This window comes from Pan troglodytes, chromosome 10 (assembly GCF_028858775.2).
Source record: "Pan troglodytes isolate AG18354 chromosome 10, NHGRI_mPanTro3-v2.0_pri, whole genome shotgun sequence".
Classification (NCBI taxonomy): domain Eukaryota; kingdom Metazoa; phylum Chordata; class Mammalia; order Primates; family Hominidae; genus Pan; species Pan troglodytes.
Window position 1 is genome coordinate 108552676 of NC_072408.2, and position 25083 is coordinate 108577758.

The 25083-nt window shown below is 38.5% G+C and overlaps 3 protein-coding genes and 1 long non-coding RNA gene across 19 annotated transcripts in view; 2 read left to right on the top strand and 2 right to left on the bottom strand.

Moving 5' to 3' along the window:
• CHPT1 (choline phosphotransferase 1) overlaps positions 1-12734 on the top strand; it is a 41081-nt gene extending 28347 nt beyond the window's left edge. For 4 of the 8 annotated variants that reach the window (XR_673582.5, XR_010148416.1, XR_010148418.1 and 1 more), the window contains one exon: positions 2255-2422. Coding sequence is in view for 2 of the 8 variants with exons in the window: in XM_001154659.8 (XP_001154659.1) it covers positions 2255-2299 (45 nt within the window). In the remaining 6 variants the exon portion in view is untranslated. Of the gene's footprint in view, positions 1-2254; positions 2423-3880; positions 4034-12360; positions 12468-12625 lie in introns of those variants that run through there. The other 4 variants (XR_008538337.2, XR_010148417.1, XR_010148415.1 and 1 more) reach the window with 3 other exon arrangements.
• SYCP3 (synaptonemal complex protein 3) lies at positions 2002-12951 on the bottom strand. Of its 5 annotated transcripts, none has more exons than XM_016924049.3 (9): positions 12725-12951; positions 11167-11312; positions 10594-10660; positions 10399-10433; positions 8283-8400; positions 6930-7029; positions 4932-5030; positions 2463-2567; positions 2002-2334 (listed from the first exon to the last, which is right to left on the bottom strand). In XM_016924049.3, exons 1-9 carry the CDS (start codon positions 12949-12951, stop codon positions 2281-2283), a joined length of 951 nt encoding a protein of 316 aa, XP_016779538.1. In that variant the 3' UTR covers positions 2002-2280. The 5 variants fall into 5 exon arrangements, with proteins under 5 accessions (XP_016779538.1, XP_054519448.1, XP_054519447.1 ...); XM_054663473.1 differs by having other exon boundaries at positions 11167-11316; positions 12736-12836; XM_054663472.1 differs by having other exon boundaries at positions 11167-11316; positions 12659-12836.
• Positions 12952-18855: 5904 nt separating this feature from the next.
• Positions 18856-25083, bottom strand: part of GNPTAB (N-acetylglucosamine-1-phosphate transferase subunits alpha and beta) — an 86042-nt gene continuing 79814 nt past the window's right edge. For all 5 annotated transcript variants that reach the window (XM_001155334.7, XM_063787020.1, XM_016924048.4 and 2 more), the window contains 2 exons: positions 23114-23204; positions 18856-20600 (listed from right to left, as the gene is read on the bottom strand). In XM_001155334.7, coding sequence (XP_001155334.5) covers positions 20523-20600; positions 23114-23204 — 169 coding nt within the window. In that variant the 3' untranslated portion in view covers positions 18856-20522. The remainder of the gene's footprint in view (positions 20601-23113; positions 23205-25083) is intronic.
• Positions 22138-22957, top strand: LOC134807593 (uncharacterized). Its single transcript, XR_010148420.1, has 2 exons — positions 22138-22423; positions 22563-22957. It is a non-coding gene; the product is annotated as an uncharacterized LOC134807593 (long non-coding RNA).

Here is a 25083-nt window from a genome sequence, read left to right on the forward strand (position 1 = left end):
CAAGACTAAAGAAATGTCAATCCTGAGGACAACAGTGAACCCCTGTAATTCTAAGTAGCAGTTTGTCTCTGAGACTTATCAGACACAGGGTTTTCACCGCCAAAGGATTACATAAATATTCAGAACATAAAGGATTTTAGCCATCTTGAGGGTGCTTACTTTGACTGCTAAAAACTGAAAAGTGATTCAATACTGCTTAAGTGCATGGCTTATAATATTGTAATTATTGAATCAAGTTATGTTCTAAGAAATTTTTTATACTAATCATTTTTCAAGAGGCATATTAGTATGTTATAAAATACTTGCTTTTAGTATACTAGAATTTAAAAGGGCTACAGGAATTTTTAAAATAAAATTTGTATTTAATAAAAGGAATTTGTTGTACCAGTTCAGAAAAACATACGAATCTTTATACTGAAGGTAACTTGTTCCTTGATATTTTGAGTTAAAATTTCACTGTCACTGAAAAGTGGATGTTAAATATTCCCTTTCATGAAAAATGAAAACAGTAGCTAAAAGTCAGTTGACATGTAAGAAAATTAGTAACTTAGAAAAACTTGGTAAAAAAAACTTCCTTTTAGAATACAAAAGTTACTTTAAGTACACACTGACTCATTTGAGGTGATAAGGGATAAAATAAGTAAAAGAAGTTATTCAACCACTAAGTACATTAGGTACTGATACTTATCTTTCCACTCTAATTTAAATGTATTTAGATTACTCATTATGAATACTACTAGAACTATCACAAAGATCTCTGGGGATCCAAATCTTCAGATTCCCATCTGACCCTATTATTTATTTTTAATTTTATATAATAGTTCAACAGACCATATGTCATATGATGAAGTAATCAAAAAAAAAAAAAAAAGGAGTAATTTGTGTACTACATCTGTTTTAGGCAAGAAAAAGGTATATTGAAGAAAACAGTGAAAGATGATATTCCTTAAAAGCAAAAAAACATACTTATGGGAATTAAGTACACAGAAAACACTGGAGTACTTATTTTGCCTCTAACTATTGGTAAAACTTCCCAAATAAGGACTTTCTTACAAGGATGAATAGTACTTATGATTTATATTCTAATATATACTTTGGCTTAAAAGGAAAATCCTTTACAAAGTTCAAAAATTTAGGAAATAATGTCAAATATTCGTTAATGGTGGAAGACTAATTTCTTCCTGTACAAGTAGGTTGTCACAATTAGAAAAAGTTTATCTGTAGGCACCTGTTTTTTTAAAACTTGGAAAACCTTATTATAACTAAGATAAGGGTGAGTTATAGAGGCAAAAATTAGAATTTAAAACATCGAAAAGCAGGAGGCCAGGCATGGTGGCTCACACCTGTAATCCCAGCACTTTGGGAGGCCGAGGCGGGCAGATCATTTGAAGTCAGGAGTTCGAGACCAGCCTGGCCAACATGGCGAAACCCCGTCTCTACTAAAAATACAAAAATAAGCTGGGCGTGGTGGCAAGTGCCTGTAGTCCCAGCTACTTGGGAAGCTGAGGCAGGAAAATCACTTGAACCTGGGAGGCGGAGGTTGCAGTGAGCTGAGATTACTCCACTGCACTCCAGCCAGGGTGACAGAGTGAGACTCCATCTCAAAAAGTAAATAAACACAGATGTGATATATATAAACCATAAGAAATTAGGTATGTTAATGATGTGCTCTTAATTTAATTGCAGACCAAGCCCAATGAAGTGACATTATGTCTTTGTGGCAATGACATATTCACAAATCCGTGTCTTAAAACTGTTATTTATATATTGTTCTATTGCTAGTGATTTAATGTTCAGAGGTTAATGATTTTAGCAATTTATTCCAGAACACAAATTTAAATGCATCTTATTGTCATTAGAATTGGCTGTACAACTTAAGTATATAGAAAAGGATGTACATGTAAAATAGATTTTGTATTCCGTTTTTTCCTTAAAGAACATAACCTTCTATACTTGGTTTTCTACCTTTTGGGATTGATAGAGATACAATGAAGCCAAACCTAAAATTAAATCGTCTTTATTTAATTGACAGTGTTAGAGAGAAAAATTCACTATCATTACTAAAGAGCTGAAAGCTTAATACATATTCTTTAGGAATAGTTGCTAACTAACTCATAACTATTTAGATTTGACTTAACAGAAAGGGAGGTCTTACAATGAAACAGGTTTATGATTAAAGATGTTACAATTAAACTATTCTAAAGACTTACAATATGCTTCTTAGCTAACGTTATAATTGTATCATATTACTTAGGTTCAAGTTCTTTCTTCAAAGAGTCATCAGAATAACATGGATTGAAGAGACTTCCGAACACTTGCTATCTCTTGCTGCTGCTGTTTCATGGAAGGAGATATTAAACATTTGTTTAATTTTTATTTAAGTGTTATACCTATTTTAGCAAATAAAATATTTCATTGCTTATATCAATCCTTATTTTTTCAATTTCAATATGATCACTTACAGTTTCCATCATAATTTTTTTTTGCAACATAGCCATTTCTTTTTTAAATTCATTTTGTGCACCAGTAAGTAGATTATCATGATTCTTCTCCAACTCTTCCATACTCTAAAAACACAAAAGACTAGTTAAGTTACAAAGGACCACTTTTCATCTCAGGTTCTAAACTTGTACAATTAATTTTCAAAAGTAGTAATTTTTGAATATTCAAATGCTCATCTATTTGAAATAAAAATATTCTAAGTAATACATGAATACCAAAATACCTACTAAAAAAGAAAAAATATAAGACATGAATAAAATGTTATAGGAAGTACAATGTAGTATACTTTGCCCAAAATGGGTTTCCTGAACTGTTAAGGTCAAGATAAAAAAGACTGGAAGTCCCACATCAGTAAAAACCATTTCTATTAAGCTTTCCAAATATCAAGCAATAATCTACTTATGACTAATAGTGTGCCATGAATTCACTAGAGGGAATAAAATAATCTGTAGTACAACCTCTTTCACATTATGAAAAATAAAAATTATGTCTTACATCTTTATTATTCATTCAACAAATAGTTAATCTGGTGCCTACTATGTAAAAGGTGCGTATTAAGTGCTGTGGAGAAATTAAAAAACAATAATACATGATTGCTTTCTGATGGCAATGAGAAAAAAACATAGAAACAAAACAAAAATTTTATAATAGGAATGGAAGCACAACTTGCTGTGGTGATATAGTGGAAAATGGGGATTAATTCCAATTTAGTGGGCAAAATACCAAGATTTCAATAGATAAAGAAAAAGGAGTTAAATATATTCTAGGGGAAGGGCATAAGCAGAAGCATGGAAGTACATAGTGAGCTGAGAGAAAGCAGTTATGTGGAGGGGTGGGGTAATGAACAAATGTAGTAAATGAAGCTTAAAAAGAGGGTCATGTCATAGGGGGATCTTCAATACCTAAGAATTTAGAACAGGAGGCTACTGACAGTTTTTCAAGAGGGAAGAGATATATTTTTAAAAGATAATATGGCAGATCTAGGAGGGATAGATTGGAGAACAGAGACATCAGTTAAGAATTTTAATGGTACAAGCAAATAATAATGAGGTCCTAAACTAGGGTAGTAGCAGTGGGCATTAAAAGAATGAACCACTGCAGAAGTAAAAATTACAGGGCCTAGTAATAACTGGATGTGACAGAGAAAGGAGATGGAAGAGTCAAAGGTTATACTATAGTTCCTATCCTAAATAGTAACATTTAGTGATAACATTTAGAAGAAATCTTTATCTAGTACTTTATCAAACCTTCACACCAATTACCAAATGGTTCTCGGAGCATTAGAACAAGACAACAAGTTTTCCACTTGGAAATACTTTTTAAAATAACGTGTGTGTGTATAATTTTTTTTTTTTTTTTTTTTTTTTTTTTTTTTGAGGCAGGGTCTCGCTGTCGCCCAGGCTGGAGTACAGTAGTACGATTTCAGCTCACTGCAACCTTTGCCTCCAGGGCTCAAGTGATCCTCCCACCTCAGCCTTCCCAGTAGCTGGGACTACAGGTGAGTGCCACCATGCCCAGCTATTTTTGTTTGTTTGTTTGTTCTTAATAGAGATGGGGTTTTGTCATGTTGCTCAGGCTGGTCTTGAAACCCTGGGCTCGAGTGATCTCGCCTTGGCATCCCAAAGTGTGAGCCACTGTGCTCGGCCATATATATTAAAGTTATTCTGAAATATTTATTTTAAAACAATTTTGCTAGTTTACTTAGAGCATCCCAATTCCTTTAATGTTATTTTAACATGTATTTGCACAAGACTATCTAAAGGAACCACCACTGAAAAAAAGTATATGCAAGATTCTATTGAGCTTCTATGAATAGTTACTAAAAAGTATATTTCTGCCTGAACAAGAGGGGTACAGACTACAATTTGCTAATATGTATGTGTCAGTAGATAATTATCAATCCACAGACTTTTAATCCTCAGATGTCTATTATATCTGTTATTTTATGTTGGATATAAATTCATTTTTGGTCACTGTAATAATTCTAAAAGCAAATGTGCCATAAAATACTTCTATAATACATTTGAAAACAAGAGAATTCAATAATTTGGGTACTTTCTATTTAACAAACACTGGGGATAAAAAAACAAGTAAAATACAACCTAAAAATGATTATTATAGAGTCTATTTTCAGTTAAACAGAGAACTATGACTAAAGTGTTATTAAAGTATGGATTTTATGCATGATAAGTATATTTCTAAGTAAAATTCCCAATTTACCATTTCCTGTCTTGAATAATCCCAACAAAACCATTTGAATCCTCAAGTAAAAATATATTTATCACTTAAATCAGAAACAATGAATTCAAAATGGAAAAGTAGTTAAAGTCTAAAATGTTTTTTCCCATAAACTTAGAAAGAATTATCTTCTACTTCCATAAATATATTATGTTTTATAACGATGTATTGTGTTACCACATACAACAAACCTTTATGAACTGCTCATATAACTGTTTAATTGTTTTCAATCTCTGGCTCTGAACAATTCTAGATTGTTGAAGAATCTTTTGTTGCTGTCGAAACATATTCTACAAATATAAAAGAAAAAAACTGTGTAATAACAATTTGGGTAAAATTTTAAATTTAGAAAAAATAATTCTACATTAAACTTAAAAGAAAGTGTTAAAAATCAATGCTTTTAAAATTTTAACAACTATTATGACCACATTTAGATAATTTATGTTCACCACTAATATGTAACAATATATTAATTCTACCAGTTGCTGAATGGGAAATTTTAACAATAATCAAGTCATGTCTTAATTCTTGGTGATTTCAATGTCCACACAGATGATCCTTCCAATAATAATGGTTTTCCGTTCCGTGACCTGTTTCTCAATGATTTTGGCCTCTACCCTACTTTAGCCATTGACTTACATACTCCCACCCTAGATTTTGTCATTACTAATAATTCTAACCACTACACAGTATTAATAATGGTAAACTTTCTTAAGAGATAGATACTCAGCATTCCCCTTTCATAGATGAGTAAACTGAGGCATAATCTGTCCATGGTTTCACAGCTACAATTGCTCAAACAAGAATTTGATCCAAAACAGTATTGTTGCTGGCATCCAGGCTCTAACCATTATACATACTGTTTCTCTGTCTATCCTAGTATTTAACCACTACTTCTTTACCATTCTAACTTACTCTTTTTAGTACTACAGCTCAATAATCTATCAGCGCCACAAATCCATCCTATCTATTTTACACTGTCATCCCTACCCCCAATATCCTCACTTGCAGGTAACACAAGTCTGGCCATTAAAAGTCAACAATGTTCTGACTACAGACATCCCTAGGTATCCTGGGGGGACCAGTTCCAGGACACCCAACCCCTCAGGAGACCAAAATGTGCAGATGCTCGAGTTCCTGTTACAAAATGGCATCATATTTGCATAAAACCAATGCACATCCTTCCACATACTTTAAATCATTTCTAGATCTCTTATAATACCTAACACAATGTAAATGCTGTATAGTTGTAACACTGGATTATTTTTCCAATTTGCATTTTTTCTTTTTTTTTTTTTTTTTCAAGAAAGGGTCTCCCTCTGTCACCCAGGCTGGAGTGCAGTGGCACAGTCTCGGCTCACTGCAGCCTCCGCCTCCCAGGTTCAAGTGATTCTCCCGCCTCAGCCTCCTAAGTAACTTGGATTATAGGCACACGCCATCACAGCCCAGCTAATTTTTGTATTTCTAGTAGAGATGGGTTTTCACCATATTGGTCAGGCTGGTCTCAAACTCCCAACCTCAGGTGATCCACCCGCCTCGGCCTCCCAAAGTGCTGGGATTACAGGCATGAACCACCACGCCCAGCCTTTTCCAAATATTTTTCATCCACGATTGGTTGAATACACAGATGCGGAACCCTTACATACAGAGGGCTAACTATACAATGATTGGTTCAAGAATGGGCAAATGATCCAAACTCCATCAGTCATATTTTCCCAGAGGAATTTTTTGCCAGAGCTATTGAGAAAGATTTTCTCAGTCCACTGGGGTTACTAAACTTGTAATAAGCCTAGGACTGTAAAAACTATCTTGCTTACTACATCAAGACACCTTACTAAGAACTGATGACAGAACCCAGATGACACTACATGAGCAACCCCTTCCCTGTTCCCATCTGGCTATGCCTGAAGCTAAACTGCCCCGACTTCTTTTACATAAACCAATGATCCTTCTTTTGTACTTTGACAAATTTCTGTCACTTGGAAATGCAGGAATCCCAAACAATATAAATGCCTTTTATGAGTATGGTATGTGCCTATACGTCTGTGGTTTACAGTTCAGTAGGTTTAAAACACATGGCCAGCAATGGTTAATGAAACCTGGCTCAGTTCCACTGGTCACAATAAAAGGCTAGGTTGTCCATTCCTACTTGAGACTTGGTTAATTATAAACCTAATCATGATACCAACAAGTATTTTTTCTTCTTGTTCCTCAGCTTTCTGCATATCTAAATCCCACTGCTGAAACAAAGTCAGAAACTGCTGAGAATATTCTTGGTTAAGCTTCTGCCTGTAAAACATAATGATGAATTATTGTTATATTTCATACCAATATAAAAAGAATTTAAAACAAAACTGAGTTGACACATTTATACTGTATAAGAAAAGGAAATACCTGCAGCTTAAGTCTTCTGATGGGAAACCAAAAAGTAAAATTATGATTTACACTGATTCCAGAAGTATTTTTTTTTCTAACAAACTAATAGAAGAAAAGCCCTGTCACAAGCTTTAGCTCTTGAAAACTAAGGAAGTTTTATTGTATATATAAATTTTCAAAAAGAAATTCATCTGATCTCTAGGCAGTTTATTTTTCATTTTTTTCCTATTGAATATAGATTCTGATATAACAAATACATTAAATAAGGTGATTGTATTTATCCTATAAGATTTCTAAATAGAAATAGTTTGCTTAATTTTTTTCCCTATTTTGGCTTAACAAAAGATTTTATACAAAAGAAGAGTTAAGTCAGCTAAAACATACAAATTATATACAATACAAGATTGGTGTTCTTCTACATTGTTGAACATAATTCACCATCATAAGACTAATGGTTTTTATGACATTTACCTTTTATTCAACTAGTGTATTTCTAGAATGAACATAAATTACTTTTAGGCTGGGCACGGTGGTTCATGCCTATAATCCCAGCACTTGGGAGGCTGAGGTGAGAGGATCGCTTGAGCCTAGGAGTTCAAGACCAGCCTGGGCAACATAATGAGACCCCCATCTCATAAAACAACAACAAAAAACGAAATTACTTTTATAACCTCACTTGTTACCTAAAAGGAAAAAAGTGATCTTTATTGATTTTTTAGGAAATAATGTCAATTCTATGAAGGAGTGAGGTTATAGGGCTACAGGACTATCATACTTAGAGAAAAATCAAGCCAAATACATTTTCACTAGAAACCCCACTAACTAGAATAGTATTTTTCTTTTCTTGTTTTTTTTGACAGAGTCTCACTCTGTTGCCCAGGCTAGAGTGCAGTGTCACGACCTTGGCTCACTGTAACCTCTGCCTCCTAGGTTCAAGCGAGCACGCCTGGTTAATTTTTGTATTTTTAGTAGAGATGGAGTTTCACCATGTTGGCCAGGCTGGTCTCTAACTCCTGACCTCAAGTGATCTGCCTGCCTTGGCCTCCCAAAGTGCTGGGATTACCGGCATGAGCCACCGTGCCGATCCTAGAATAGTATTTTTCATAAGTAATTTATACCAGTAAATACTAAGAAATGTGGCTCTAAAAAAACAGCAACCACCTTACCTTTGATCTTGTTGTGTTTTCCAAACATGTTCAATTTTCTGGTTACTAGTTTTGAGAGAAGCCTTGGTATACATTTCTAGTCTCTTTCTCTTGGCAAGAAGAGCCTTGTTAATGTCAACTAGATTGAAAATAAAAATTCATTAAAATTTAATGTTGAAAAAAGTATTTTGTTCCCACATATTCAAGTAAATATGGGTAAGGTTGGTTCAACAATATTGGAAAGACATTTAAACTTAAATTTAGAAATAGGCATAATTTCAAAATGCAGAATTGTTTGCTTACTTTTCTTTTCTGAGAAAACTCTCAGCTACTAGCACCCAAATTCTGATTTTCCTAACTGGAGATAATTTTTTAACTTAGGAACAATAAAAAAGAGCTAATAAACAAAACAATGTGTCAAGGACAGACTTTAAATTTCCCCATGAGAAAACACTGTTAATAAAGGCTAAATGTAGGCCAGACGCGGTGGCTCACACCTGTAATCCCAGCACTTTGGGAGTCTGAGGCAGGCAGATCACAAGGTCAAAAGATCGAGACCATCCTGACCAACGTGGTGAAAGCCTGTCTCTACTAAAAATACAAAAATTAGCTGGGCGTGGTGGCGCACACCTGTAGTCACAACTACTTGGCTGACTGAGGCAGGAGAATCACTTGAACTCGGGAGGCAGAGGTTGCAGTGAGCTGAGATTGCACCACTGCACTCCAGCCTGGGGACAGAGTGAGACTCCGTCTCAAAAATAAAAAAAAAATTTTTTAAAGGCTAAATTTATCTAAATTTATAAAATACACCCCAATTAAAAGGACACATTTCAATGAATTATTGTTAGAACTCATTATAGAAAATATGTAAAAGTACTCTATTAAAAAGAATCCAAAAAGGATAAAAATAGTTAAAGAAGAAAACTATTTTTAATATAATCAATTTTATATATATATATATATATATTTTTTTTTTTTAAAGACACGGGGGTCTCACTATGTTGACCAAGCTGGTCTTGAACTCCTGGCCTCAAGCAATCCTCCTGCCTTGGCCTTCCAAAGTGCTGGAATTACAGGTGTGAGCCCCTGTGCCTGGCCATCAATGATACTTTTAAATACATTTTTTACTAAAAGAGACAAAGACCAAGGACAGAAAAAAATCTTAGTTTAAGTAAATTTCTAGATAAATTAAGATCACTTTATTTTTCAGTGAGAAATAGGTGAATAAGATCAGTTTTAAATGCTTTTGTGGAGCTCTTTATTGGGCATTTTTACCCATAAGAACTGCATTTCATAAAATGTTTACTACTTCAAATAATGCTTTGCTAAACATAAGCCTTTATCTTATGGATCTACCATAAATAGGTATCTTTCAGTAATCATGCTGTAGCTGCACTATTACATAAATATTTTATACTTTCAGTATTATCTATAATAAATTTATAAAACAAGCACTGTTTCACCACCGGACAGAGCAAAGGTTTCAAAAAAGATTTGACTGTATGAACAATCCATTTAGAGGAGCTAAATATTAACTCTTTTTTAAGATAACTAATCTCTAACAAAGCTCATATTATTGATACTTAATATATTATTTAAAACTTGAGAATTTTTGAACCTAATTATAAAACTCTCACTATCTAGCAAAATTGTCTTTAGTATCAACTACATAGTTTATTAATGTAAAAAGAGTTATTTTAGAGGCTTAATTTACACTGCCCTCCCTAAAGAAAATAGCATAGGAAGTCAGAAAATAACTAAACTGAAAAAATGAAAAACTTATATACAAATATATGTATGTATGTATGTATGTATGTGTGTGTGTGTGTGTGTGTGTATCACTTAGTCTGTGAATACAAAGAAGGGTAAAGACTTTTCCTGTGCATTTTTCTTCTAAAATTCCATAGTCCATTAAATTCACATATGTATAAAATAAAATACCATTCACTCTTAACATCATGGAAAAGATTAACTATGAAAATCTATGATGCTAAATCACAAATACTTATGCAGAATCTTCTATGTGAGAACAAGGCATTAAATAACAGTCTTATAGTCCATTATTAACATTTGTTATTATACAAATTATATGGCTTAAAACAATTTTCTTTAAATACAAGTATCTCCTAAAACATACCTCCAACTCCTTCCAGCATATTCTGCACTTCACCCCTGGAAAGAAATTACATTTTAAACACTTTAGAAGATCCACAACATACCATGCTTGTTTTGGAAGAAATACCAGATGCCAAGTATTTTACATATATTATTTGTTAGCAACTTTTCTTGAAGTGCTTTATCTAAGAAACAAAAATTATTTTGAACACGTTACCCCATATCTTCAACTACTCCTGCAGAAGACCTTTTCTTCCTACGTTTCTCAATGACTGCAGTCTTCCCTGTATTGACAATTAAAAAAAAAAAAAAAAAAAGCTTTTGAAACTGAATAGGTTATTTTGGTAAATTTTAATGAAACATCTTCATTTGGGGATTTTTAGGCTTTTTGCCAACATACAGTTTCAAAGCAGACATAAAAATGCAATATTCTCTGCAGGTTAGGTGAAATTAAATCAGGATTCAGGACCATTTTATAGGAATAATTTTTCAAGTCTCCCTGGGTTAATGTCACAGTAAGCCACATACTATATATCAGATATTTTGGAAATAACTGCAAAAGCAAGAGTTGCCGAATAAGCTTCTGTAACTCCGATACTGCAATATAAGGATCAAATGAGAAACACAAGTACAGCTGGCCATCCGTGTCAGCAGGTTCTGTAACCACAAATACCGGGGGAGGGAAGACCATACCTGAAAACGCTTTACAAACTAAGTTGTACGATAGTCTCAATGGGTTCAAAACAAATGAACTGAAGGACATCACTGCCCAACATGAGATGTACTGCACCTTCAATAACATCTTCCTCTGATCCACTCAGATCTTTCTTATCTTCAGTCTCAAAGTCATAAGCTCTCGTAAACTGATCTTCCACAGACGGCTTCCCAGATTTCCTGGAATACTTTTTTCCGGAGGACACCATATTTAGATGCTTCCTGACTTTAAAAAACAAATTTCTTTAACCTTCTGAATGCAAAGACATCATTTTAATACACTGGTAAAAGTTTAAATATCAAAGGAGATATCGAACAAGGATTGTTGAATACGATTTTAACAGTTTCCTCATTTATTTGGGGGGCCAAAAGTTAAGAAGATAATGACATTTGTTAAAAAATAAAAAATAAATAGGCCAAGCACGGTAGCTCACGCCTGAAATCCCAGCACTTTGGAAGGTTGAGGCAGGCAGATCACCTGAGGTCAGGAGTTCAAGACCAGCCTGGCCAACATGATGAAACCCCGTCTCTACTGAAAAAAAAAAAAAAAATACAAAATTAACCGGGCGTGGTGGCACGTGCCTGTAGTCCCAGCTGCTCAGGAGGCTGAGGCAGGAGAATCGCTTGAACCCGGGAGACAGAGGTTACAGTGAGCCAAGATCGCAGCCACTGCACTCCAGCCTGGGTGACAAGAGTGAAACTTGGTCTCAAAAAAAAAAAACAACAACAGAAATGGCCGGGCGCAGTGGCTCACGCCTGTAATCCCAGCACTTTGGGAGGCCGAGGTGGGTGGATCACCTGAGGTCAGGAGTTTGAGACCAGCCTGGCCAACATGGTGAAACCCCGTCTCTACTAAAAATACAAAATTAGCCGGGCGCGGTGGCGGGTGCCTATGATCTCAGTTACTCAGGAGGCTGAGGCAGAAGAATCGCTTCAAGCCGGGAGGCGGAGGCTGCAGTGAGCTGAGATGGCCCCACTGCACTCCAGCCTGGGCGACAGAGTGAGACTTCGTCTCAATCAATCAATCGATGAGAGAGAATGACAGTGTCCACCCCGACTCCAAGCGCGCAGTGCTGGAGAGGTGGCCCCTGAGGCCTGGGAGTTCCAAATTTTGGGGCCGCCTCTGCCAGATTCTGGCTAAATCTGGGCAACTCTAGCAGGGCGCTCAGTCACGAGGGGAAATTATAGTTGCTGGCGGGACACGTCATGAGGATGCCAGAAATAAGCTCATAATAATCAAGACAAATAATAAAAACGTCCCGCAATTTAGGTCTCGGAAAATGAACACAGGCAGAAGATTTCGACAACAAATACATCGAGGAACCACGAAAGGCGCCCTCGGTGTGGAGCGGGCAGGAGGGAGACGCGCGGAGCGAGGTAGGGCCCTGCCCGGCCCCGCCGCGTCCCTCCTGTAAGTGGTCCCAGGGTGTAGCGATGGGGCCCAGCCCCAGCCCAGCCCGCCCGCTTTCCACTAGCCCCTATCCTGCTCAAGGCCCTGTCCTCAGTGAGGTTCGCGGCCTCCGTTTTCTCGTCAGAGGCCCCAGGCGACGCCAGGAGGTAAGATTTACCTCACTGGTCAAGGGCAGCCTCTGGCCTGGACACCTGCGATAGACAGACGCCTCCCCTGCTCACACCTGAAACACACCGCAATGGCCGAGGACCAGTTACCGGTCGTCGACAGGCGTCCTCCACAACTCCTCCACAAGTGCGCTTCACCTGAGGTGGCCCCTTCTCCGCGACGCTTCTGAGGTAAGCTGGGATTCGCACAGGAGAAAAGCCAGTCCCGCCTCATCTGGACACGTCGCTGATTGGCTGGACGCAGAGCGCAGGCGTGAACTGGGTGGCGAGGCTCCGCCCCCATGGGGCGATTGCGCGCCCAAATAGCTGGCCCAGGGTACTTTGGCCGCCAGAGCGGGCCGCGAGTACACTTGAGGCCTGGTGCCTTCCAGTTTTTAAGTTTTAAATGTTTATAATCGAAAATTGCGGCTGGGCGCAGTGGCTCACACCTGTAATCCCAGCACTTTGGGAGGCCGAGGCAGACGGATCACTTGAGGTCAGGAGTTCCAGACCAGCCCGTCCAACATGGCGAAACCCGTCTCTACTAAAAATACAAAAATGAGCCGGACGTGGTGGCGGGCGCCTGTAATCCCAGCTACTTGGGAAGCTGAGGCAGGAGAATCGCTTGAACCCAGGAGGCAGAGGTTGCAGTGAGCAAGACCATGCCATTGCACTCCAGCCTGGGCAACAGAGTGAGACTCCATGTCAAGAAAAAAAAAGAAAATTGCGGAATAATATGTAAATTATGAAACATGATGAACATACCACCTAATTTATGAAGTAGGGCTTTACCAACATTCACTGAATCTCCTCAGGCAGGCCTTTCCATCCGATCCTCACCAGGACCCCACCCTTCCCCATTCAGGTATATAAGAAAATTATCCTAAATTTATGTAAATCATTCACCCTTCCTTATTTTCTAAGTTTTATTACCACATGAAAATGTGTCGTTAAACAACACGGCTTAGTTTCGTTCACGTTTGGCATTACAAAAAATTGTCCCATAGTCTATGTAGTGTTCTGACAGTCCACTAGAATGGCAAAACTACAAAATATGACTACACGGAGTGATGAAGAATCTATGTAACAAAGGGAACCCATTCAGTGGGTGGGAGTATAATTGTAAAACAATTATTTGGTGTAACTGGAAATCACCTATCAATTGCAAAACAATTTTTGAAGATACAACTTATGAAGGAAATGAAACTCACCTATAATCCTACTACCCAGAAATAATATACAGTTTAAAATTGGGGGTATTATTTCCCTTCATCCTTTTTTCTGTGCTTATATGTATTTTCCCCCAAATAATTTTAAAATGTATTTCAACCTTTGTACCTGCCTTAGTTTGCTCACAGCTCTGCAATCCTTTTTCTATTTGAAATCATACATTTTACCTTTTTTTTTTTTTTGAGACAGGGTTTTGCTCTCTTGCCAAGGCTGAAGTGCAGTGGCATGGCATGATCACAGCTCACTGCAGCCTTGATTTCCTGGGCCCAAATGATCCCCCTGTCTCTGCCTCCTGCATAGCTGGGACTCATGCACGTGCCACCATGCCTGGCTAATTAAGAAAAAAAAAAAAAAAAAGTTTGCCAAGATGGGGTCTCACTATGTTGCCCAGGCTGTTCTCAAACTCCTAGGCTCAAATGATCCTCTCACCTCGGCCTTCCAAAGTGCTGGGATTACAGGCATGAGCCAACTTGCCTGGCCTATATTTTACTTAATATTTGGCAAAGGCTTCAGGATCTTATTGACGCCAATCACTTTTCAACTGCCTAGTTCAAGTAAGAGATTCAAAGGAACCCTCCTGTTTACTGTTTTGCTTTGAATCCTCTTCCTTATGATGCTCAGCATTCCACTGGCTCGTTTAAATACACCAGTGTATTGGGTAAGGAATGACGGATGATGACTCCCAGACTCGTTCCTGTAATTCCATTCACTACATCAAACCTGTTAATACAGGATACAGTGAAGCTTGTAAATTTTTCATTACTGAAAGGATTCGAAAAAAGTTTGTAAAGCGTTAGTACAGTACCTGCCACATAATAAATGTGCCATAAATGGTGGCTTTTATGATTGACAGTTGGTCCCAATTGGAATCCTGCTTTTCCTCTCTTGCCAGCCTCATTCTTGGCCTCATACTGCATCAGCCACATTGCATTTTCCCAAATGTGCTGTGCACTCTTATGCCTCCATACCCTTATAGATGCTGTTCTTATTAAGTAGTTCCATTCACTACATCATCATATTCAGTTGTTTTTCCTACAGTGACCCTTACAGAAGAGCATCTGTCATTTTTCTCCTTTATTCGTAATAAAAATTTCCCAAGATTATCTCCAGCACCTTGGCATTTCACTGCTATAAAGAGCATGTCTGGAGATTTCACCATGTGCTTCAGCAGGTAATTTATAGATAATTTTTAACCGACACACCAATATTTCATGACCTCAGTGTTCATTCTTAGATGACCACATTGTTAATACTTCCCCATATAGATCATCACCCATTTATTCCAATTATCTGGATTCCTAACAAAACATTTTCCCATTTTCTTTAGTAACCAATGGTGTAGAATCTTGTCATTATTGTTTCAAAACCTAAATATTACATCCCTTGTTTCCTTACTCAGTCTCAAAGAACTCAGGTAATATAGTCGAAAGCTTAGAGGCCAGGAGCAGTGGCTCATGCCTGTAATCTCGGCACTTTTGGAGGCTGAGGTAGGAGGATCGTTTGAGCCCAGGAGTTTGAGACCAGTCTGGACAAAATGGTGAGACCCCATCTCTATTTATAATAATTTTTAAAAACTCATAGAAATGTCTCCATAGATAAACTACTCAGTAGGTAATAAGAACAGCATCTTTAAGGGTATGGAGGCATAAAAGTGCACAGCACATTTGGGAAAATGCAACGTGGCTGACACAATGAGGCCAAGAATGAGGCTGGCAAGAGAGGAAAATCAGGATTCCAATTGGGACCAATTGTGAATCATAAAAGCCACCATTTATGGCGCATTTATTATGTGGCAGGTACTGTACTAATGCTTTACATTTTTTAAAATCCTTTCAGTAATGAAAAATTTACAAGGTTCACTGTACTCTCTATCAACAGATTCGATTTTTCCAATTGCTTTCAAGTATGGCGGCTTGCCTTCACCTTCAGTACCTAATCCAGGAACTTGGTCTTCCACCTGCACCATCTCTAATCTGTGAAGCTGGAAGGTGATGTTTTGTCAGCCCAGCATCCCTCCCCTCCTTCCTTGGGTAAAAATCTCCATCCCTCTGGCTACAGAGGTGGGCACAGAGCCCAGAATGAGCCAATCACAGTAACTCATCTCCCACCAGGATTTTCTATATTGAAGCCAGAGAGGAAACTTCCTGCCTCTCTGGAGTATGTGAGCCAGGAACTGCCATGTCCTCACCAAGGAGAGAAAAGCTGATGTGCATAGAGAAGCACAGATAGACAGTGCTGAGCAATGGTTCAGGAAGAGTATCTTCCTCCTGTACCCCTCTTTGTTTTTCCTTAAGAAGCTTGAGTTAGATTTGTCCCTTGCAATCCAAGTTTATTTAGTGGCTAAAAATTAATTTTGTAGAGACTTGGGTGGAAAAGCTGTCTCTTAACTTAATAGACCTGAGGTGAGGCACTAAACCTAGTTAGGCCCCAGTTCCCTCACTGATAAGTGGGGATATGGTGTGGATGAAATGAGATGATGAACATAAAGCATTTAGCACATAGATTGTGTACAGTAAGATATAGCTGTTATTAGGGCAAGTGAGAGGAGAAAAGCAATTAGACTGACAAGAAGCCCCCTTCACATCCCTTTAACCACCATGGCTCTGTACTCCTGTCACAAGGAAGCCTGGGATTTCCCTTAAAACATATCACAAAGAAAAACGGAGCATGAATAAATGTGGCAAAGTCTTGATAACTGTTGAGCAGATGAGAATTCATCTATTGGTCTTTTTAAAATTTTTTATGATCTTTTTTAAAGAAAGATCTGTTGAGATTATCATCCAGTTTCTTTTGGTCCTGCTGATGTGGTGAATTGATTTTCAAGTGTTGGGCCAAATTTGCATTCCTGGAGTAGGCCCCGCTTGACTGTGAAGTGTTGTTCTTCTGGGAATAACTGAATTTGGCCTGTTAGTATTTTGTTTGGGATTCTTTTGCAGTAGACTGCCCATGGTTTTTGTCTTGTGGTATCTGAGCCAAGTTTTACTGTTGGGGTTGTGTTTCAAGGGATGAGTTGGATGATACTGTATTTTGCTTTTTTCTGCTCTCTGGAAGAATTTGTGTGGGACTGGTGCTGTTTCTTCCTTAGATGTTTTGACCTAAGTAGTGATTACCCTTTAGTTTAAATCCTTGATCTGTTATTATTTGTATACTTCTTGGTATATGTAGAAATAATTTTCAAAATGAACACTTTTGCCAGGCACAGTGGCTCACACCTGTAATCCCAGCACTGTGGAAGGCCAAGGCAGGAGTATTGCTTGAGCCCAGGAGTTCAAGACAGCCTGGATAACAGTAAGACCCTGTCTCTACAAAAATATAAACAAAATTAGTCAGGTGTGGTGGAGCACATCTGTGGTCACAGCTGCTCAGGAAGCTGAGGTGAGAGGACTGCTTGAGCCTGGGAGGTTGACGCTGCAGTCAGCTGAGATCACGCCACTGCTCTCCAGCCTGGGGCAACAGAGTGAGATCGTCTCAAAAGAAACAAACAAACAAAAAACACTTTTGAAGACATAAGGTAGGTTAAAAAAATCCTTTTTAATTAGAAAATGTGTCACTTTTTTAGCTAAGAGCAATATAATCATCTCACCCTAATGACTAGACTAGGAGCCTCACCTCTGGCCTGGACAACAGTCTTTAACACGAATTTTCATCATTACCATCATCACCACTGACATTTAGCAGGCAGGACTATTTGCCAGGCACTGGGCTGCGTGTGTTGCACATGTCATTTCCTCTAATTATCACCATAAGCCTCTGTGGTAGCTACCAGTATTGCCTCCCACATTTTGGCAGAGAAAGCTAAATCACGGCAAGCAGTGTCCAGGATCCAGGACTTGAACTCTTGTAGTCTGACTGCAGAGTGTGCTCTTCACCCACATGTGCCACAGTCCTGGGGAGGCAGCACGGGCTGGTGGGGACAGGAAAGAGGGACAACCCGGGTTCCCACCCTACCTCTTCCTCTAACTGGTTGTAAGACCTTGAGCAAGTCATGTCATCCCCCTGGCCTTGGTGTCCTTGCCGATAAAAAGCAAGGGTTCGTCCAGACAGTTGTTTTGAAACTCTGCCCGAAGGGCCTCGGAGCTGGAGGGAACACCTTGAGAATCAGGCAGGAGAAGCAGCCTTCCTTCTTTTGTATCACAGAATTTTTATCTGTCCAAAATTCATGTTGAAACTTAACTGGCAATTTAAAAGTATTATGAGGTGGGGCTTTCAGAGGGTGATAAGTCATGGGAACAGAGCCCTCATCAATTCAATTAGATGTCTTTATTAAAGGGCTTGACAGAGGCAGTTTGTGCCTTCTTGCCCTTCTGCTCTGTGAGGACACGGCATTCAAGAAGCCATCTTAAAAGCAGAAAGCAGCCCTCACCAGACAACTAAACCTGCTAGCCCCTTGATCTTGGACTCTCGGCCTCCAGAACTATAAGAAAACGAATTTCTGTTCTTTGTAAATTACCCAGTCTGAGGTATTTTGTTACAGCAGCACAAAAAACAAACACAGAGTGACCTTTTCTATAGGATTTCATTTGAACAAATGGTTCTGACCATCTGACTGCTCATCAACTTCTGAGGTTCCTCTAATGATTCTACTGAATCACAGAATCATTAGAATGAGTCTATGAATAGCCTATGATTGTATTATCCATCCCATTATCAAGCTCCTAATTAGGTATGGACTATATTCATCTAACCACAGAAATCGTCATTACAGACAAATGTTCATTTCTCTAACTTTTCTAGAATAAATCTCAGCTTTTATAATGATACCCAGATATCCTAAATTTTACCATATGATAAATTCCATTTAGAAACTATTTTCCCCCCTATAAAGCAACATTCTTCTGTATAATACTAATCTTTCCTTACTTTCCACTTAATTTTAGTAATGTTCAGCACAGAACCTGATACACAGTAAAGGCACTCAAGTGACTGCTGAATCTGAGTAACAGTAAACTCAATCCTCAAAGATTTAAAAATCAAAGTGTCAGACAAAAATTTAACTTTTTATGAGATTTCAGTTTTTGAAATACACAACTCTTACAGCACAAACACAGTATTTACATTTCAAGTTCTTTGTACAAAAGATGTATGCCATTTTGGAAGAATATTGTCGAGATCATGATCTAAAATACCTGTCAGAGTTACTCGTGGAATCTGCTCTTCACAAATCCATTGTATTATGACATAAAATATGGCTAGAAGCCAAGGTTTAACCATACATAAAAATACGAATTCTCGGCTGGGTGCAGTGGCTTATGCCTGTAATCTCAGCACTTTGGGAGGCAGAGGCAGGTGGATCACCTGAGGTCAGGAGTTCAAGATAAGCCTGACCAATATGGTGGAACCCCCGTCTCTACTAAAAATACAAAAATTAGCAGGGTGTGGTGGCATGCACCTGTAGTCCCAGCTACTCAGGAGGCTGAGACCGAACTGCTTGAACCCGGGAGGCGGAGGTTGCAGTGAGCTGAGATTGCGCCACTGCACTCCAGCCTGGGCAACAGAGCGAGACTCTGTCTCAAAAACAACAACAACAACAACAACAAAAACTAATTCTCAGTGATTGGCAAATGATGGCCTGAGGGTCACATCTGGCTGGTGGGCAGTTTTTGTACAGCTGCAAGCTAAACATGGTTTTTACATTTTTAGAGGGTTGTTTGAAAAAAAAACAAACTAAACAACAGCAAGAAGAATGTATGACAAAGACACAGGTGGCCTGCAATAATTTACTAACCAGCCTTTTACAAAGAAAGTTTGCTGGCCTCTGTTCTATCAAAAACCAACTGAGAGAGATAGCTACTGGAATATACCAATGAGTATTAAACAAGACACCACTGTAATGTGCCAGTGCCATCAGCACTACTCATTTCTAAAATGAGGCACTTCTGTTTGAATATGTACATTTCCAAAACATAATTACATCTGGTAAGTAGTACTAACTCTAGCCCTTTGAAATTAGACCTGCACGTGAAATCATAGTATTCTTAGGGGCTGAAGTCAATAATTACAAAGCATTTCAGATGTCAATCATTGAGCTCTTCAGTAGTTAGTGGTTTAAGACCATTTACAGTCTTAAATATTAATAAAACTCATAATTTAGGTATTGTCAATAAGAGGTGATATTGCTGCATTATTTAAATAACATCTATAAAAATAGGTTTAGACATCCCAATTCGTTATACTCAGAAGCAAGAATAACTAGTTAACTTAGTAACTACTTAAAAATGGGAAATGAAAAAAAAAAAAGTGCAAAACTTTAGCAAAAGGCTTTGGAATGCAAAGACTGGAGCCTCTTAGCAATCACTCCCAGCTGGCATAGGCTTCTCCTAATAAAGTTAGTCTGCAATGATTGCTGTGGGAAATTAACAGCTGTCTCTTGTCAGTGAGCCTTTTTATAAAAAGGATGACAGGTCCATGAGCAAATTCTTTAAAAGTAAAATCAGTTCAGAGCTGCTCAACACACAAGTTTTCAGTGGGTTGGTTAAATAATTCCTGGTCAGTGGGCTATATTCATGCCACAAAACAGCATGGTACTGGATATTTTCCTTCTTCGGGCCAAACTGCTAAGCATCACATCACAAAGACATCTCTGTGAAGCTGAGTTTTAAAATGCTCAGTAAATGCTGAGGTAGATGGTTTTCAAATGAAGATCTTCTATACTCTGATTCGATTGGGACTAGCTTCTTTGTGTATCCTCCTTCTGGGAAATATCTTCCGCTTAAGTGCAATTAACTAAATGATGAAAGACAGAAAATACATTTTAATTCTCACGTTGATGAAAGAATATAAGTGCATCAAACTTTCTAAGAGCCATATGACCTTAATCATTTCCACAATCTTATACATTAAAAAGACAACAAACAAATCTCCATCATTCCTCTTCCAAAACAAAAACAAATATTAGTTTTGTTTAGCTTTGTAGGGACAGTATGCCTAGATATGTGCCCACAAAGAGACCCAAGAGGATTAAAATTATTTCGGCCCATGCTTCATTTTTCTAAGACCTACAACTACAGATTTTTACACAGCTATTACCAAAGCATATTTATTTTCAAGATGTCCATTTGTCAAGTCTTTCTATTGAAGGAAACTGGCTCTATTTAGCCATAAGACACTGTCTCTGGGTTTGAAAATGACTACATTTGTAAGATAGGATTAAAAAACAACCATACACCTATATTGAAAATCCTATCAGCATTTCTCTCCCCACTACTTAACCTAATCACAATCATTGGAGAACACTGGTAACACCCAATTTAAAAATGGATTGTAATATAAAAGTTCATTTGTAAATTAGTAGCTTAGAACTTGAATACTTTTGTCTCATAAAAAGTTTACCCATAATACATCTGAAATAGAAAACCAAATCAACATTATAATAAAATTTCAATTTAAAAATGTGGGTTTTTTTTTTTTTTTTTTTTCTGAGACAGAGTCTCACTCACTCTGTTGCCCAGGCTGGAGTGCAGTGGCTCAATCTTGGCTCACCGCAACCTTCATCTCCAGGGTTCAAGTGATTCTCCCGCCTCAGCGTCCTAAGTAGCTGAGACTACAGATGTCCACCACCATGCCCGGCTAATTTTTGCATTTTTGGTAAAGATGAGGTTTCACCATGTTGGCCAGGCTGGTCTTGAATTCCTGATTTCAAGTGATCTGCCCACCTTGGCTTCCCAAAGTGCTGGGATGACAGGCATGAGCCACCGCACCCGGCCTAAAATGTGCTCTTTATGTTTTCCATCTAGGATTTCTATATTTACCCTGTCTTCCCTCTCCCCAACCATGTAGGACTGGCTTATTCCTTCATCTGTAGGAGGAGGCAGGGCTTTGCCCAAACATAAGACACCACGGTTTGAATGATGAGCTGGGATTTGGGAGGGGAGGAAGAGGCAGCATTGGCTGCTTTGTTTGTGAAGGTGGCAGGTATGGCAGGAGGAAGGAGTTTGACTCCAGTAGAGAGCAGAGTGTTGGGATTTAACCTGCCCTTCCCTTCCCTCTTCCTGCCTCTCTAGTTCCCTATTCTCTACTGGTATAGATAGACTGGTATAGATAGAGGAAAGACTGCCTCTCTAGTTCCCTATTCTCTACTGGTATAGATAGAGGAAAGACTGACACTCCTCTTCCTTTCCATTAATGGCTGCTCCTTTGAGTCAGGGCTCCTTTCCTTCCCCATCCTAGGTCAGCACAGCAGACTCAAAGGTTTCTCACTGGACCCTGTTCTAAAAGCGGGTACAGCCTTTCTGAGATTTTTCATAAGACTTTTACCTGCCAGGAACAATGGTAACAAACATCAAGAACAAGATGTACAATCCCTGGAAAGCAGATGAAGGTTAAGTTGCTGTCCTGTTCACCTGCCCAGTCTCTGTTTCCTGAATTTCCTTCCATTTACAGCAAGAAGCCCATTCATTTATCCTGAAGCTCTCAGTACTTAGGTGCTTGTCCTTCTTGGTATAAGTCAACTTGGTGTACGTTTCATTTGAGTGACAGCTAGAAAAGCTCCACTCAATAGTCACCTTGATTGGAGGCAGAGGCCAAGTCACTTGCCACACCCAAGTCAGGTTGGTAAAGATGCCCATTCCCCTCCTTCAATCCTTTTTCTTCAGAGTATTTGATATGTGAATAGCCTAATGAGGACTCTCTTATCCCTTTCTCTTTACCTCACAAATCTCCCTCCGACTTCTGGACACTCACCTCAAGGAGGCTGCGTGTGTACATGCATGCAGAGGAAAGCCCAGGTGTAGAAGGGCTGACAAGGAGAGGAGGAAGGAGGAGAGAGGAGGGAGAACTCCTAGCGATTGAAAGAAAGATAAATGGGAGCTACCGGTGTGAGTGGGACAACACAACGGAACCGTGGGATGTCTGAAGACACTGTGCTCACTCAAGGAAGCGTGAAAGAGAGGAAGAAAATTGGAGACCCATAGAAAATTAACATTAGATATGGATTCTAGATGGTTTTTTGGTTATAAATACTTAGAGCTACTTGGTTTTAGCCTGATATCTACAAGTTAATCTGTTGAGTTCCAGATAAAAAGAATACTGGTAATGGATTTAGAAGAGAAATGAATAAAAGACTGTTATATTTGCTGCCTGAATATTGTGAAACATATTTAACATATTCACATATGAGCTATAAGACAATAAGAGAAGTTAAAATTTTGATTGTAAATGTGTATCATTTTCTAAAACATTCAGATGCTAGTATACCAAGAAATACCATTTAATACCCACATAAAATATATAAAACTTACCTGCTCAGCAAAAAATGAGAATATAGTAAACATAATCAATGTTGCTAGTACACAATGGGTCCAAAACTTCAATTTGTCTCGATAAGCCCTCCTGTGCAGAGAGAAGAAAGCAACTATGTACTTCTGTATATGGTTTCACTACCATTAGTTAAGCATTATTTATGTACTAGTTTTATAAAAACAATGTTGGGAAACACAAAAACATTGTCTTGCAATTCTAAAATGCTCACACAATATACATTTCCAACACGAGTTCAGATTTTTTATTATGTCATAGTAAATATTATACTTGAATTAGTGAAGTTATCCAGGCAGGAGAGAGGACTTCAAAAGAAAATTACTTCTGGCACTTAAACAAAACCACTCTTTCATTCATTTTTATTCACTCATACTTATTTATTCACTCAGTTTCTTGATAAATACTTCCTGCGGATATGGAGAGATGAACAAGATGAAGTCCCTGCTTTTAAGTGTTTAGAAACCTGAGGCGTTGCTGACATGCTGACTGATGACTTGCCATCACATAAGACACAGAAATATGCATTATCAAAAGCAAAGTCATGTGAAAAACTTAGAGAAATGAGGACAGTGCCACAGAGATGGTGGCATTTCCTGTAAGCCTTGAAGGGGACAGGAAGCATATGGATGAGAAAGAGAAGGAGCAGTAGAGTGGCACGGTGGCCAGCTGGGCCCTACAGGACTGAGTGGAGTGAATCCATGCGGCAGCATGGGGGGAACTAAGCCAGGTGAAGGCGAGAGGGTATGAACTGCAGCTGCTTTGCAAAACCACACCGTGGGGTCTGGGCAGAACACTCTAGTGGGAAAGTGGATGAAACAGACAGGTGGGGGTATGTGTGACATAATCAGGGTAAACATGTTGGCCATTTGAAGGATGGACAAACAAGGAAGGCAGGCAGTTTAGTTTTAGTCCAGGCATGAAACGAAGCAGTGACAATGAAAAGAAATAAGCAACAGAAGAGACATTCCTGAGGTAGAATCAACTGGACCTGGAGCCAAGAGAATACTGAGGATAAAAAGAGGCAGTACAGCCATTTCCTCATCTGTAATTTGGAAATAATGAACAACTGGTTACGAAGATTAAATAAAAATGCTTACCATAGGTTTGGAAGATACGCTAGTAACTACCAAACTCTGGCCTCTGTGCTGAGTTACAGATTCTCATTTTCCACTGTTTGGGCGTCTCTACCTCAAGTCACACATCCAAAATGGCACTCGCCCACACACAGCTCTTCCCCCTGTATTTCCCACTTCTGTTAATAGGATCATAACCAGCTCTGTCAACTAATGTCTAGTGTCAGTGCAGTGAGAGACAATGCAGAACTGAGCAGGATGAGGAGCAAGCAACCTCCAGGGCAGGGGAATGACTGCAAGAGCACCCACACCTGATTCACACCATTTGTACAGCACAGAAATCAAGGTCCTCTCAAATTACTTTTAAGCCCACTTCTTTCTTATTCAAATGGACCCTTGAGGGTAAATTTAGTCACAAATTGGATTTGGGGAGTTAACACTTAGAACCACCTAAAGATCTTTTTCCTCTGAGTTAAGGGAAAGTGAAAACGGTGAGAAGCCATTCCTTGCCATTTCTGGGAGACAAGACCCATGATTCAGTAATAACTTCTCCTTATGAAAATAAAAACATAAAGATAGCAGCAATATTCATCCTAATTGTCTCATTTGCCCAACTCCAAGATACCGAGGAGTTCTAGTGCTAGGGTCTGCCAATTTCCCTTTTAAAGTGTCTCCCAATTCGTCTATTGCTTTTTCTTTATTGCCTAGGCTGTATCCTTGGTTCACACCTGACTGACTGTTTCTAGGACTAGTGAAATGCTTATATACTTGTCTCCCTGCCTCCGGTTCCCAGGCAACCCTGCCCCACTCTAAGTAACTTCTTCACCACTCCAACCTCCCCACTAATACTAGTTATCATCTCAAATCATGAAGTCTGA

Coding starts and splice junctions, on each gene's coding strand:
- SYCP3 (XM_016924049.3), bottom strand. CDS start 12,951: ATGGGGGCGGAGCCTCGCCACCCAGTTCACGCCTGCGCTCTGCGTCCA. Junction 7,030..8,282: donor AAAACACAACAAGATCAAAG/GTAAGGTGGTTG, acceptor TATGTTTTACAG/GCAGAAGCTTAACCAAGAAT. Junction 2,568..4,931: donor TATATGAGCAGTTCATAAAG/GTTTGTTGTATG, acceptor TTGTGTTTTTAG/AGTATGGAAGAGTTGGAGAA.